At 42.2% G+C, this 14,625-nt stretch overlaps 1 protein-coding gene and 1 long non-coding RNA gene across 2 annotated transcripts; both read left to right on the top strand.

Annotated features, from left to right (window-relative positions):
• The first annotated feature begins 1,278 nt into the window (after positions 1–1,278).
• On the top strand, positions 1,279–4,684 carry LOC124883771. The gene is made up of 3 exons (XR_007042311.1): positions 1,279–1,338; positions 2,499–2,553; positions 4,621–4,684. It is a non-coding gene; the product is annotated as an uncharacterized LOC124883771 (long non-coding RNA).
• Positions 4,685–5,179: 495 nt separating this feature from the next.
• Positions 5,180–14,532, top strand: mrps22 (mitochondrial ribosomal protein S22). Its single transcript, XM_047392444.1, has 8 exons — positions 5,180–5,332; positions 5,838–5,986; positions 6,076–6,240; positions 6,315–6,458; positions 8,137–8,220; positions 10,134–10,279; positions 10,370–10,478; positions 14,007–14,532. Exons 1-8 carry the CDS (start codon positions 5,206–5,208, stop codon positions 14,097–14,099), a joined length of 1,017 nt encoding a protein of 338 aa, XP_047248400.1. The 5' UTR covers positions 5,180–5,205; the 3' UTR covers positions 14,100–14,532.
• Positions 14,533–14,625: the final 93 nt, after the last annotated feature.

The following is a 14,625-nucleotide window of genomic DNA, read 5'->3' as shown; positions in this document are numbered from 1 at the left end:
GATTAAACTACACTGACAGTGATTGTTATTGGTTTTACTGTACTTTAGAGGAGTTAATATTAATACCCTGAAATTATTTTTTTTGTTAATAGGTAAAATATAAATCAAATGTATATTTTAATATAACTGAATAAATTATTTCTAAAATGAGGCATTAACTTTAAAGTATAATTGAACAAATAAAGTTGTTTTCTGTGTTTTCACTTACCAGTGCCACTGTAATAATACACATCAGTAAAAACATAAAAAAGGCAAAAGAATGCTTGTTTTGCTTGTTTTTGTTTGTATTATTTTCTGTTATTAATCTGTAGTTTTGCCCTTTTTATTCAGAATGTGACATAGAATGTTAAATATTTCAGTTTTTAATCTTTATCCAAATAATCAAAGGATTTCAGCATCCGGACAGTAGCGTTGTTCTGTTGTTCACACACACGCATCCCCCAATAACGTTCTAGATGTCGGGACTCAGACTTGGAAATAACTCGTCAAACTGTTTGTGACAAGCTCAACAGTTTCCAAGTCAAAAAAAATCGGCCATCCTCTCTCACCGTAGTGCATTTTTGATTTGCTAGTTGTCTGAGGACAGACATCCTCTTCATATTTTCTCGTTGTGCGTCCACACACTCTCACTGACACACACACCTTTCCGTTTCACCCCACTCTGAACCTGCTCTCCGTTGACCGTGCAGAAACCTAAATAAACATGTGTGGCGAGTCATTCCCAGTGTGCCCCGCTCCTCACCCACCCTGCCTGGCTCCTGCATCACCCCCACCCCTCCTGCCCTCTTCTACACTCAGGTTTCACCTCTCAGCTTCCTGCTACTCGCAGTCACACTGACACACACTCAGCCTATTGATGGAAGCTGAAGCAACGGAATAAAAGCACTTTTTTCACCACAGTGAGAATGTGAGGGGGCTTTCTTTCATTTAAAGTAAAGTTTGTTCATTAGATGTTAAAACTGCTGGGAGAAAAGACTGAGAAGATGCATGGAGCATATGCAAAGTAGGCTTTTGCATTGAGCCCAAACTCCAGAGAAGAGCCTCTAATCCTGTGTGTTCAGCCTCTGCGGCTGCAGGATTACTTTCTGTCAGCAGTGTGACAGCTGGGTACATCTGGTTGTGTAGGGGCCTCCTACATCTCAATCCACACGTCGTTTGCCGGTGTCTGGGCCTCCGGGCTCGCTGCCACCGTTCACCTCATTACCAAGCAGGCCACACCTCCACCCATCCACCAAATATCTAAATCTGAATGCACATCATCGGGTTCCTCACGGAGCCGGGAGAGATGGGTGGCTGGGGCATTGGAGAGGAGAGGGGAAACAGGATCCTGGAAGAAGGGTGGGTGCGTGGTACATGTGGTTGACGTAATAATCGCCTGTGGCTACTGTAGATCATGAGTGTACGTGTGTTCGTATTGTATCTCCTCCTTGAAGTTGTGTACTGATTTTTACTGGTAGATGAATCTGCTGAGATTTTTCTCGTATTTTTCCGAACAACTAAACTCCAGAGTTAGGAAAAACAAACATAGGACAGTCACATGACCCTTTACTGCCATGATCACACACAGGACGTTTGACCCTGTTCCTCATAAACTATCATGCTGGTTGGGTGTCTGCTTATGTTAATTACATTTTGAACTGGATCGTTTGCATTTTAAATATTTTTAGTAGCTTATTCCGAGTCTTCAGTCATATGTCCTTGCAGGGTAATCATGGGTCTGTATGAGATACTCCCAGTAGAAAAAAAAATACCACGCTTTAATGGCGTTTACACATAAATGAAAAAGAAAAAAAAGCTTTTGAATTATTCCCACTACTGCTAAAATTATGTACTACATAATATACATTCTAGTTATAATAATATTATCTGGAACATTTATTGATTTTAATTTTATGCATAAATATAGACTAAACACTAGCTACATTGTCCCATAGTTTTCTTCGAAGTGAGAGAATTTTGTAGTTTTTGAAAAATGAAGATCTCATTTTGGTTTCTGAACTCGTTGAGCCCTGAGGTTCATCAGTGACCATGCCCAGTTTGCTCCAATGAGAACCACAACACCTCCATGTTTTTATCATGTAAAATTGTGTCTAAACATGCAAAAGAATGTGTTGGTTTGTATCTTTAAAAGTGCGCTATGCAAGCGCCTAATGTGTCTTGGATCATGAAATCAATTGCATGTAAACATAAATAGGTCAAAACGGGTATTTTTCTTTTGATATTTACTGGGAATGATGATTGGATTTCTTGTTTGGTCAGTAACATACATATTTCATAACAAAAATAATAAAGCAGTATAAGCAAACACTTTATTCATAAATTAAACAATAAATTAAAAAATCATCCTCAGATTACAAGGGCTACATGAGAAACATTTTATACATCTATCAACAGTCTTCATTTTTTGCTGCATCATCTACACATATGTTGAATACTGAATGGAGGCAAAGTTAAAATACTGTAAAATAATGTATGTTTTTCTTCTTCTCTGCAAGCAGTGCTTAACTTTTTACCCAGACAGATTATCAGCCGATTCAAGAACACGCTGTGATGGTGAGTCAGGAATGTGTGTAGGCTACGCAAACCGAGACGCAAGGAAGATAAATTCTAACAGCAGTCAGTTTCTGATATAGACAAATAGTATGAATGAATGTGGGATTTCTTTATCTGTTCTCAATAGGGGCAAGAGTTATGCTGGTGATATTTTCTAACAGATATTTTAAATATGCCAGATGTGGTAGCACAGTGCCACCTGGTGACCAAAAGGTGAAATTTAGCATTTTATTTTTTCCCATAATTCCTCCAAATAATTTGTGCTAAACTACCCTTTTGAGTTGTCGAGTATTTTCATGGCCTTTTACAGCGTATACACTGCTCAAAAAAAATAAAGGGAACACTCCAATAACATCCTAGATCTGAATGAATGAAATATTCTCATTGAATTCTTTGTTCTGTACAAAGTTGAATGTGCTGACAACAAAATCACACAAAAATCATCAATGGAAATCAAATTTATTAACCAATGGAGGCGTGGATTTGGAGTCACACATAAAACTAAAGTGAAAACACACTACAGGCTGATCCAACTTTGATGTAATGTCCTTAAAACAAGTCAAAATGAGACTCAGTATTGTGTGTGGCCTCCACGTGTCTGTATGACCTCACTACAATGCCTGGGCATGCTCCTGATGAGACGGTGGATGGTCTCCTGAGGGATCTCCCCCCAGACCTGGACTAAAGCATCCGCCAACTCTTGGACAGTCTGTGGTGCAACGTGACGTTGGTGGATGGAGCGAGACATGATGTCCTAGATGTGCTCAATCAGATTCAGGTCTGGGTAATGGGCGGGTCAGTCCATAGCTTCAATGTCTTCATCTTGCAGGAACTGCTGACACACTTCAGCCACATGAGGTCTAGCATTGTCCTGCATTAGGAGGAACCCAGGGCCAACCACACCAGCATATGGTCTCACAAGGGGTCTGAGGATCTCATCTCGGTACCTAATGGCAGTCAGGCTACCTCTGGCGAGCACATGGAGGGCTGTGTGGCCCTCCAAAGAAATACCACCCCACACCATTACTGACCCACTGCCAAACCGGTCATGCTGAAGGATGTTGCAGGCAGCAGATCGCTCTCTACGGTGTCTCCAGACTCTGTCACGTCTGTCACATGTGCTCAGTGTGAACCTGTTCTCATCTGTGAAGAGCACAGGGCGCCAGTGCCGAATTTGTCAATCCTGGTGTTCTCTGGCAAATGCCAAGCGTCCTGCACGGTGTTGGGCTGTGAGCCCAACCCTCATTTGTGGACGTCGGGCCCTCATACCATCCTCATAGAGTCGGTTCCTAACCGTTTGTGCAGACACATGCACATTTGTGGCCTGCTGGAGGTCATTTTGCAGGGCTCTGGCAGTGCTCCTCCTGTTCCTCCTTGCACAAAGGTGGAGGTAGCGGTCCTGCTGCTGGGTTGTTGCCCTCCTACGGCCTCCTCCACCTCTCTTGGTGTACTGGCCTGTCCCCTGGTAGCGCCTCCAGGCTCTGGACACTACGCTGACAGACACAGCAAACCTTCTTGCCACAGCTCGCATTGATGTGCCATCCTGGAAGAGCTGCACTACCTGAGCCACTTGTGTGGGTTGTAGAGTCCGTCTCATGCTACCACGAGTGTGAAAGCACCACCAACATTTAAAAGTGACCAAAACATCATCCAGAAAGCATAGGTACTGAGAAGTGGTCTGTGGTCCCCTCCTGCAGAACCACTCCTTTATTGAGTGTGTCTTGCTAATCGCCAAAGATTTCCCCCTGTTGTCTATTTTATTTGAACAACATCATGTGAAATTGATTGTCAATCAGTGTTGCTTCCTAAGTGGACAGTTTGATTTCACAGAAGTTTGATTTACTTGGAGTTATATTGTGTTGTTTAAGTGTTCCCTTTATTTTTTTCAGCAGTGTATATGGTTTATTCATGTGTGCCATGCCTAGTTAACCCTTTAATATAGGAAATTTTAAATATCTACACACAATCATGCTTATGTGCAATTCACTGTAGTTACCTGATTATTTTATGACGTGGCACGGGGTGAGAAAAAAGTCATTCTTTTCCTTTTAATATTTTTTGGTACAGATCATCCTCTGCTGACAAGGAAAAAAACCACCATTCCCATAGCAACTCTGGATTGTACTGGTAGGTACGTTCCTTAACAGTCAACCGGCGGATGACCCGGTTGAAAATGTAGAGGGGGGGGGGTTACAGGTTACAAGACAATGTAACGGATGGATCTGCGTTCATTATTTAACCACTTCTAATACACATACCTAATAATGACATAAGAATTAGACCACCAAAGATGGCCCCCGGGAATAGTGAGGAGTGCAGGAGCATTTTTAGGAACCTGGAAGTTTTATTTAGCCATTACCCTTCACGCTCCCACTGTGTAATCAGATAACCACAGAAAAGTTAACAATTGTTGGAGAAAAAATACAATGACACCCAAACAACTATACAACTGCATAGACTTCATTTTTTTTGCCATGGAAGACGTGGTCGTCCGCTGCCGCCACCGGTTGATCTAAATCAGGGCATCTGGGCCGTACCGTTCGAAATGCTGTCCGAGCTTCTGGACCGCCTTGCTCTCCGGGCTACAAATGGTGCGCAGCCAGTGACGACTTTCCGGCGCGTCGCCGCTGCGTAGATGAGGTAATAACAAAGATGGCGGCGCTCGGTACAGCGCGCTGCTTGTTTCAGAGCTTTTCTCGGGTTAAAGATGTGCAGAGGATCAACCAAACGTTGCTGAAATGTAGCGTAAGGACGTTCTGTGGCGAATCAAATGAAAAAGGCATGTTTTCATCGATAATAAGTGTGTCATGGTTGAGTAATGTTATTTTTTTAAATGCTGACCTTGTAGCATTTTTTCCTTAACCCCACTGAAGTGGCTTTAAACGTGGGGAGGGAGGTAATATATCTGTGAAGATGCATACTTTGTAGAATAATTGGTAATTATTTTCTGAAGCTGGTTTCTGTTTGTTTTGAAGAGATTAAGCGGCTTGCTAGATAACTAAATAAAAGTATTATGGTATAGGACAGGCTGAGGGGTTTCGTTGTATTGCTGTAGGCAGATAGTGCAGATGGTTTTAGACAGCATAAGGATGCTGCTGGAAAGGTCGAGATCAGATTGAATAGCCCCAAAGTGAGATGTTGTGTAAATCTATTGTAGTCAATGCATTTAGGGAGGCTTAGATGTGGTCTTTGTTTAGCTTGAAGCCAGTTATAAAGGTACTTTTGAGTTCTTTAAGTCCTAGTTTTAAGAGATCGTCCTTTATCAGTATATTTACTCCCCACAGATAATGCAAAGCCCCAGTTCGCAGATCCAGCTGTGCAGGACATCCTCACCAGGATAACAGGCCTGGACCTGCAGAAAGTCTTCCGACCCATTAAACAAGAACTGAAGCCGCCTACCTATAAACTTATGACTGACGAACAGCTGGAGCAGGTAACCATTTCAGCTCCAGTAAACTTTCTCACAATTGCACACACCTCATAATTCATCATTTGAATCACATCCTCCATGTGTGTTTCCAGGCTTTACAGTTTGCCACAGAGGAAGCAACGAAGCAACTGCAGATGCCCCCCGTCCTTCCAGAGAGGAAGCCCATCAGCGACGTGCTGGCTATGGATAAGATCCTGGATGGCATGGACACAGCCAAATATGTTTTCACTGACATCACCTACAACATCCCACACAGGGTACACACGCATGACAGTTTCTCTGTGTACTGATGTTTTACGCAGTCACAATTTATGCTCTCCTCTTTTTGTAGGAGAGATTCATAGTGGTACGAGAGCCTGATGGCACTCTAAGGAAAGCGACCTGGGAGGAGAGAGATCGTCTTATTCAGGTCTACTTTCCCAGGCAGGGCCGGAAGCTAACGCCACATCTTCTCTTCAAAGAAGAGAACCTTAAGGTGGGCAGCAGGATAACGGGTTTAACGAACTATCACTCTTCTCCGGGTCTTTGTGGTACATTAGTTTATCAAACATTAAGTTTGTTTTCTGAACATCTTGTCCTCGGTATACATGCTGCCATAAAGTCAAGGGAATCTTGACAAAATTTCTGCATTGCATATGTAAGGATTGTGATGATTGATTAATTAATATTTATCAAAAATTATAATTAAAAATCATAATTCAGGAAAATAATTTTTTAACCAATATCATCACTTACAAATAGAAATCAGAGATGTCCTCTGGTGTTGTAATTATGGACTAAAAGCCCTTAATAATTACAATTATTTATTTATTCATTAATAACTGCTAATGTCTCTGTTTATTGGGGGAACTTTGACCTTGTCTTGACAGATTAATCACTCTTGAACGAAATAAACACAAACGCTTCTCTTAATTTATATGAAGATTTATTGAAGCCAAATAATCCTGATATACCATTATTCTGGTCCAAAAACCTTCACCTAACTAACAAGCACTATTCTATACAAAGGGGATAAAAATGACTACCTAACAATAATAATAAAATAAAAATATATGCGCATTTAGTGTCTATGAAGATCAAACCAGCAGTTTTATGGACAAAATGTGTAATTTGGGTTAAATGGAAAGAGAAGTCCTCCTGGTTTGCTGATGTCTCGATTGCAGCGATCAGTTGATAAAACGGTGGGGCCACGCCCCTTTTAGCCTCTAGCAGCTGATTGCCCCAAATCTCGAACAAAGAGTCATAAAACTCTGAGGCGGGAACTCAGTGGAAAAACTCCAGTAATAAAACTGGAACAAAGGAGTGGTCAGGCGAGGCCCAGACCGCAGTTGCTTTGAATGAAAAACTTTTAAGAGTTCAACTTCTAACTCCTGGCTAATTTGGGATCAGCTGGACAAAATATGAGCAGGCACGATTCAGCAGAGCTTGAGCAGCAAATCAAAACACCAGTCAGCATAAAACACTTCCATCAGTACTGCATGCAACAAGTTAATACCTTAGATTAATTACTGGTGATTCAAAATCACCTTAAATGTGCCTCGTCCTGCCTAGACTTCTAAATGCACCTATCCAGTTTAATATATATATATATATATATATATTTAAATAAAAACAAAATTACTTTAACGTTAATTTCTTCTCTCCTCTGGTTGAGGTTGGGTCAGGTCTGAAGGGAAACGAGAGGGGAATCGTGTCCGTAATCAATTCCAAAAAAAAAAATCCGGTAAACTTCTCATCCGTCCAGGAGGGAAAAATATGAAGAACAGTTTAGTCGACAGAATCAACAAGGAGGAAACTCATCTACTTGGAAATAGAACCTCTGTGGGTTTTTCACCTGCGCCGGGTGTCGGCGTGGTCTTCGATCGGCGAATAAATCTTTGGACCTTCTTGTATCAAACAGATTTCCAGCTTTCAAGCTCTTCCAGAAATGGCCTTGTGGAAAAAAATTTCGCCAGCGAGCTTTTGTCTCTCCAGATGTGCGCCTTCGTTGCGTCGTCCCGTGAGACACGCTGCAAATGGCAACGAAACGTGATTTTCCACGGGTTTTATAACCTCGGGTGACATCAGAGCAGCGATCTCTGTTGAGCTGCTCATGTCGAACTGCCCGACCAAAATGGATGACTCCAACACATAACATTTCTTTTCTGTTGCAGACCGTGTATTCTCAGGACCGTCATGAGGATGTGTTAGACCTGTGTCTGGTCCAGTTTGAACCCGATTCTTCAGAGTACATTACAGTAAGTTTACACTACTATTATTGACTAAGTCCTACTGTAAGAGTCATTGTTACATTTTGTCTGATATTTTCCATGTTCTCAAAGGGAATAATCGGTTCATGTAAATAATCTTCTAGATCCATCTATGGTTGGGCATCTGTTGAACGATTCCAATTCCTCATTTTGACTTCGGTTCCTATCGATTCTGATTCTTTTAAGAGGCAGGGTCAAAAACGTTTACATGGCTAAAATTAGGGATGGGTACCGACCACCTACTCATGTTAAATCAAACGGTTCCATGTTTTGGTACCTATACGCATCATTGTGACAGAGTGGGCGATTTTCCATGCCGGACATGAACACAGCATTGCACGCACAAGAGCGTAATGACGTCAGTAGCCGCTGGTTCCGTCAACAAAGCATGGCTGATAGAAAGTATGGCTCCACTCGCTGCAATATTTGTGACGCCAAGTGCAAGGCCAGCGGCGGGAATACTTCTAATCTGAAGAAGCACCAGGAAGCCCCAGATTTTCCTCAAGGCTGAAGAGATTTTTCATCGGCCTCAGATCTACAGCTACAACTCCTGCATTCGGCACCGTCAGCACGTCTGCATCCGTTAGCGACTCGTCGTCTGCAGCCAGCAACGTGGGAGAAGAAATGTTTGAAACAACCGAGATGATACAATACAAACATCTGGATGTTGTTTTGATATATTTATTAAAGTTTATATATTGAGAGATAAATATGTTAAACTGAAACATTTTAAGATGTTATTATTAAACGAATTAACAGATTATTACCACAGAAACACACACAAAAGTACCGAAAAACTAGTACCGTTGAGTACCGATATGGATTCCCGGGTACCGGGCATCGGTACCGTATCGGTTCAAATGTGAAAGGTACCCATTCCTAGTTTAATGATGCTAGCTAACCACAGTTCTTTCTGCTTGAAATAATCTGAACTTCTCTATGAATTTTAATTCTATGAGGTCATCTTAACCAAGGGTCATCCTGTTAGCTGCCTTAATGTTGCTAAAGGACGTATTTTATTGTTTTACTTCAGTAACACCTGCGTGTTACTTCTACACCATGAATCCAGAGGTGTTTAATCAGGTTGGTCGTGCTCCCTCCTTTAGATGATGATGAAGATATAATCCCATTGCAACTTTTGCACTCAGCCGACTGTTCATTTCTTTGTGGAGGCAACATTGTTGCAGCACATTGTCCATGGTTGTGCACACACTTCCTACTGATTCTTCTTTGTTGGTGGCTTCGTTTTCCAGTTGGCAGATTAGGTATCGAAACTAGGAATCGAAATGAAAAAACCTGAACGATTCCGGGAGAATTGGAATATATGCCTATTTTCTTCTTTCCTCTTGTTCTCATCTGTGCGTCCTGCTCTCTGTGACCCACCGGTTAAATATTACATGTACAGTGAATGTTTATAATACTTGGACTGAATCAGCCAGCACTCCAAAGAGCCCTTTGAATATTGCACACACTGAATTTGCGATAACAATATATTTGCGATTTATGGTGCAGCCCTAATGAACAGGTTTGAATTCTGCTGATGGTATTCAAGCTATCCATGCCATACAGGGGAGTACCTCTAATGTCTGTTCTTCATTTGGCGTCAGATAACCTCTGGGAGATGACCTAAAAAAAAATGTTTCTATAACCGGTTTTCACACGTTTTATAAAATTCCTGTATCTACTAACCTTTTTTTTAAATATAAAATTATGATTAAGTTGATAAAACATTGGTTTAGTAAGATTTGATTTATTATTTTAGCTGTACCTGCTCATTCAAAAATCTGTCTTGGTCCAAAAATCCAAACACCTCCAGGAGCTTGGTTTGTAGAGTTTAGTGTTTGAATTGTCCTGATCCAACCAGGATCAGACAATATTCACTGATTTCCTGTTCTGTTTAGGTGCATGAAGCCACATATGAGGACCTGGAAAAAAACGGCAAATATGATCTTCTGCGATCCACCAGACACTTTGGAGGCATGGTTTGGTACCTGGTCAACGCTCGTAGAGTGGACGGGCTCATAGTGGACATGCTGAGGAGAGAGCTGTGGGTTTTTTCCTCATTTTATTTACATGACTAATAATCAGATGTACCTGCAGGACGTAGCACTCTTTTAATCTCCGTTTGTGTCTGCAGCCTGCAAGATGCTATGAGCCTTGTGTCTCTGTTCCACATGGTCCATCCTCACAGTGAGTCAGCTCAGGAAGCTGCCAACCAACAGGCCTCTGGCGCTGACCTCCTGAAGGTGAGCACAGCTCGACATTATAGCTATTTCTGCTGATCCGTTTGTCTGTTTCGGGCCACCACTGATTTTGTGATGGGACTTTTATGTTCTGCCATTTGGTCCGGGTCACATACCAGAGTAATCCAGCAGTGAGAATAGCTGATGTCAGGGCTGTCTCAGCAAAGGTTTCCGGTCAGAGGTTTGGCTTTTATTCCGGGATCTTTTCTAGAAACCATCAGATATTATTTGTTCCCAGAACTGTTTATTAAGAAGGAATACGCTCAGAATGGCACTCAGGGCCAATTATTTCTGTACGGGTTGATCATAATAAATTAGGATATATTTTAAAAGTTTCAGTAGCACATTATATAGATACTTCACACGCGGAGGGTTTTAATACAAGAGTTTCTGTTTTATTTTGAGGATTATGGTTTACAGCTAATGAAATATCAGTATTCTGTGTCTCAGATAATTAGTATATTATTTAAGACCAATAACAGATTTGTAATACAGAGTTGTGGGCGTATATGTCTATATACTGTACAGTATATGCACCGAACACTTAGTTGGGGCTCATTTTGCATGAATTACTGCATCAGTGCGGTGTGGCATAGAGCCGAGCGGCCTGTGGTTCTGCTGAGGTGTAATGGAAGCCCAGGTTGCTTTGATAGTGGCATTGAGGTCATCTGCCTTGTTGGGCCTGGTGTTCCTGTTGACAGAACTACACTGCTGAAAAAAATAAAGGGAACACTTAAACAACACAATATAACTCCAAGTAAATCAAACTTCTGTGAAATCAAACTGTCCACTTAGGAAGCAACACTGATTGACAATCAATTTCACATGTTGTTGTTCAAATGGAACAGACAACAGAGGGAAATCTTTGGCGATTAGCAAGACACACTCAATAAAGGAGTGGTTCTGCAGGTGGGGACCACAGACTACTTCTCAGTACCTATGCTTTCTGGATGATGTTTTGGTCACTTTTGAATGTTGGTGGTGCTTTCACACTCGTGGTAGCATGAGACGGACTCTACAACCCACACAAGTGGCTCAGGTAGTGCAGCTCATCCAGGATGACACATCAATGTGAACTGTGGCAAGAAGGTTTGCTGTGTCTGTCAGCGTAGTGTCCAGAGCCTGGAGGCGCTACCAGGAGACAGACCAGTACACCAGGAGACGTGGAGGAGGACGTAGGAGGACAACAACCCAGCAGCAGGACCGCTACCTCCACCTTTGTGCAAGGAGGAATGTGCATGTGTCTGCACAAACGGTTAGAAACCGACTCCATGAGGATGGTATGAGGGCCCGACGTCCACAAATGAGGGTTGTGCTCACAGCCCAACACCGTGCAGGACGCTTGGCATTTGCCAGAGAACACCAGGATTGACAAATTCTCCACTGGCGCCCTGTGGTCTTCACAGATGAAAGCAGGTTCACACTGAGCACATGTGACAGACGTGACAGAGTCTGGAGACACCGTAGAGAGATATCTGCTGCCTGCAACATCCTTCAGCATGACCGGTTTGGCAGTGGGTCAGTAATGGTGTGGGGTGGCATTTCTTTGGAATGTGCTCGCCAGAGGTAGCCTGACTGCCATTAGGTACCGAGATGAGATCCTCAGACCCCTTGTGAGACCATATGCTGGTGAGGTTGGCCCTGGGTTCCTCCTAATGCAGGACAATGCTAGACCTCATGTGGCTGGAGTGTGTCAGCAGTTCCTGCAAGATGAAGACATTGAAGCTATGGACTGGCCCGCCCGTTCCCCAGACTTGAATCCGATTGAGCACATCTGGAACATCATGTCTCGCTCCATCCACCAACGTCACGTTGCACCACAGACTGTCCAGAAGCTGGCAGATGCTTTAGTCCAGGTCTGGGAGGAGATCCCTCAAGAGACCATCCAGCGTCTCATCAGGAGCATGTCCAGACGTTGTAGGGAGGTCATACAGACACGTGGAGGCCACACACAATACTGAGCCTCATTTTGACTTGTTTTAAGGACATTACATCAAAGTTGGATCAGCCTGTAGAGTGTTTCTCCACTTTAATTTTGTGTGTGACTCCAAATCCAGGCCTCCATTGGTCAATAAATTTGATTTCATTGATGATTTTTGTGTGATTTTGTTGTCAGGACATTCAGCTTTGTACAGAACAAAGTATTTAATGTGAATATTTCATTCATTCAGATCTAGGATGTGTTATTTGAGTGTTCCCTTTTATTTTTTTGAGCAGTGTATATAGATTCTTTATGGTGGTTCAGGTCAGCCCAGTTATCTGGTCAATCAAACACAGTAAGACCAGGGTCACTGGTGTGAGCTGGTACCAAGTCCTGCTGGAAAAAGGAATCAGCCTCTCCTTAAAGCTTTTCATCAGAGAGAGGCATTAAGTGCTCTAAGATTTCTTGGTAGACTTTTGTGCTAACTTTGGACTTGGTGAAACACAGTGGACCAACACCATTTGGTGTCATGGCTCTTTCAATCATCATTGACTGAAGACTTCAATCTGGACCACATCACTTTGGATTCTGTGTCTCTTTAGCCTTCCTCAAGACTCTCGGACCTTTATTTAAAATAAAATGCAAAATTTACTTTCATCTGAAAAGAGGATGTTGGATTACTGAGCAGCAGTCCAGTTCATTTTCGCTTTAGCCGAGGTAAGATTCTTCTGACACCAACTCTGGTTCAGGAGTGGCTCAACAAAATGAACGGAGCAGTTGTAGCCATGTCCTGTGGCCACGTGTGGCTCTAGCAGCTCTGAATGAACTTTGTTTCACAATCTGTTGATGACTGGGGAAGTTCTTGTTTCTTGTACACTTTTTCCTTCCACTCAACTTTCCATTAGTATGCTCAGTATGCTATTTACAGCACTCTGTAAATAGCAAACTACTTAAGCAGCGACCTTTCGTGGCCTCCCCTCTTCATGGAGCGAGTCAGTGTCTGCAGGTCAATTGTCACGTCAGCAGTCTCCCTCATTGTTGTGTAGGCCATAATATAAAAAATGCTGTAATTTTGAGAGTTTTCATTATCTTTTAAATTCCTCTATTGCAAAAATATTTCCGCCATGAACCGGTGAAGACGAGCCACCTCTGAGCTGCCTCTGGTCGTTGATGAATCCCAACCGGAGACGGATGATGTCCGGCACAGCTGTGAGCTTTCAGAACGGGTTGTGCAGCCTTGAACTCATCACTACGCTTAGAAACCGGTGTTGGAAGTCTCTTCATACCATTCCTTTCAAAATAATAATGGCGGACAAATTCGTTGTAGCCTTCCTGCCGTCAGCAGAGCAAATGCTTTAAATTTGATTTGAAGCTCTTGTCTTCTTGCCAAAAATAATTTGAGTCTTGTTTACGCTTTGAAATCTTGCTGCAAAAAGACGCCTTAACTGCGCCTTGAAGTGTTCAGTGAATCTGACATGTTTCACTCATTGAAATTATATTTATGGAGAACAACAGGTATAATAGAAAACCATCTCAGCTAGAAAGATTTCAAAAGTATACTTTGACTGGACTTTTTTATTTATCCTGACCTCTGATGTTTGTCCCTGCAGATCTTTGCTCAGAAGGAGTCCCAGAGGTCAGGCTACATCGAGCTGGCTCTGCAGGCGTACGAAGACAAAGCCGCCGAAAGCTCGGCTGTCTAAAATCCCAACGTGTAAATAAGAACCTAAACTTTTACTTAGGAAGGACTTATACCAAGAACCAGAGCGGAAGTTATGTTTCGTTGGAAACATCACTGGGTCCAAGATGCGTCTACACTGAAACCACCAAGGAAAACACTCTCAAAAACTCCATCTAAAGACTGGGCTTTAAAACCTTGTTTCATCTGGAGAGACTAAGTTTGTGTGTGTATTTCATTTAAATCACCGAAATTAAACTTATGTGTGTAGCAAAATAAAACCAGTTTGTGAGCCTAAATGTCATGTTTTTAAGGTAATCACAAGCCGGCCAGGAGAATAAAGGCAATTTCATAAAGAAAAGTTCATTTAAAATCATCTTTCCAGTTCTGAAACACTTCAACATCCATTTCTTTTTTCTTGATTTAAGAGAAGCAATAAAATCAGTAACTGAAAGGCTGATGGCTTTGAGATGTGCTTCCCAACCCTAACATTATGAGAACAAGCAGAATGCAGCAGTAAATCCTAAACATTTCTGAACATATCTTCACTA

This window comes from Girardinichthys multiradiatus, chromosome 18, assembly GCF_021462225.1.
Source record: "Girardinichthys multiradiatus isolate DD_20200921_A chromosome 18, DD_fGirMul_XY1, whole genome shotgun sequence".
NCBI classification, from domain to species: domain Eukaryota; kingdom Metazoa; phylum Chordata; class Actinopteri; order Cyprinodontiformes; family Goodeidae; genus Girardinichthys; species Girardinichthys multiradiatus.
This window is presented reverse-complemented; position numbering and strand designations above follow the sequence as displayed.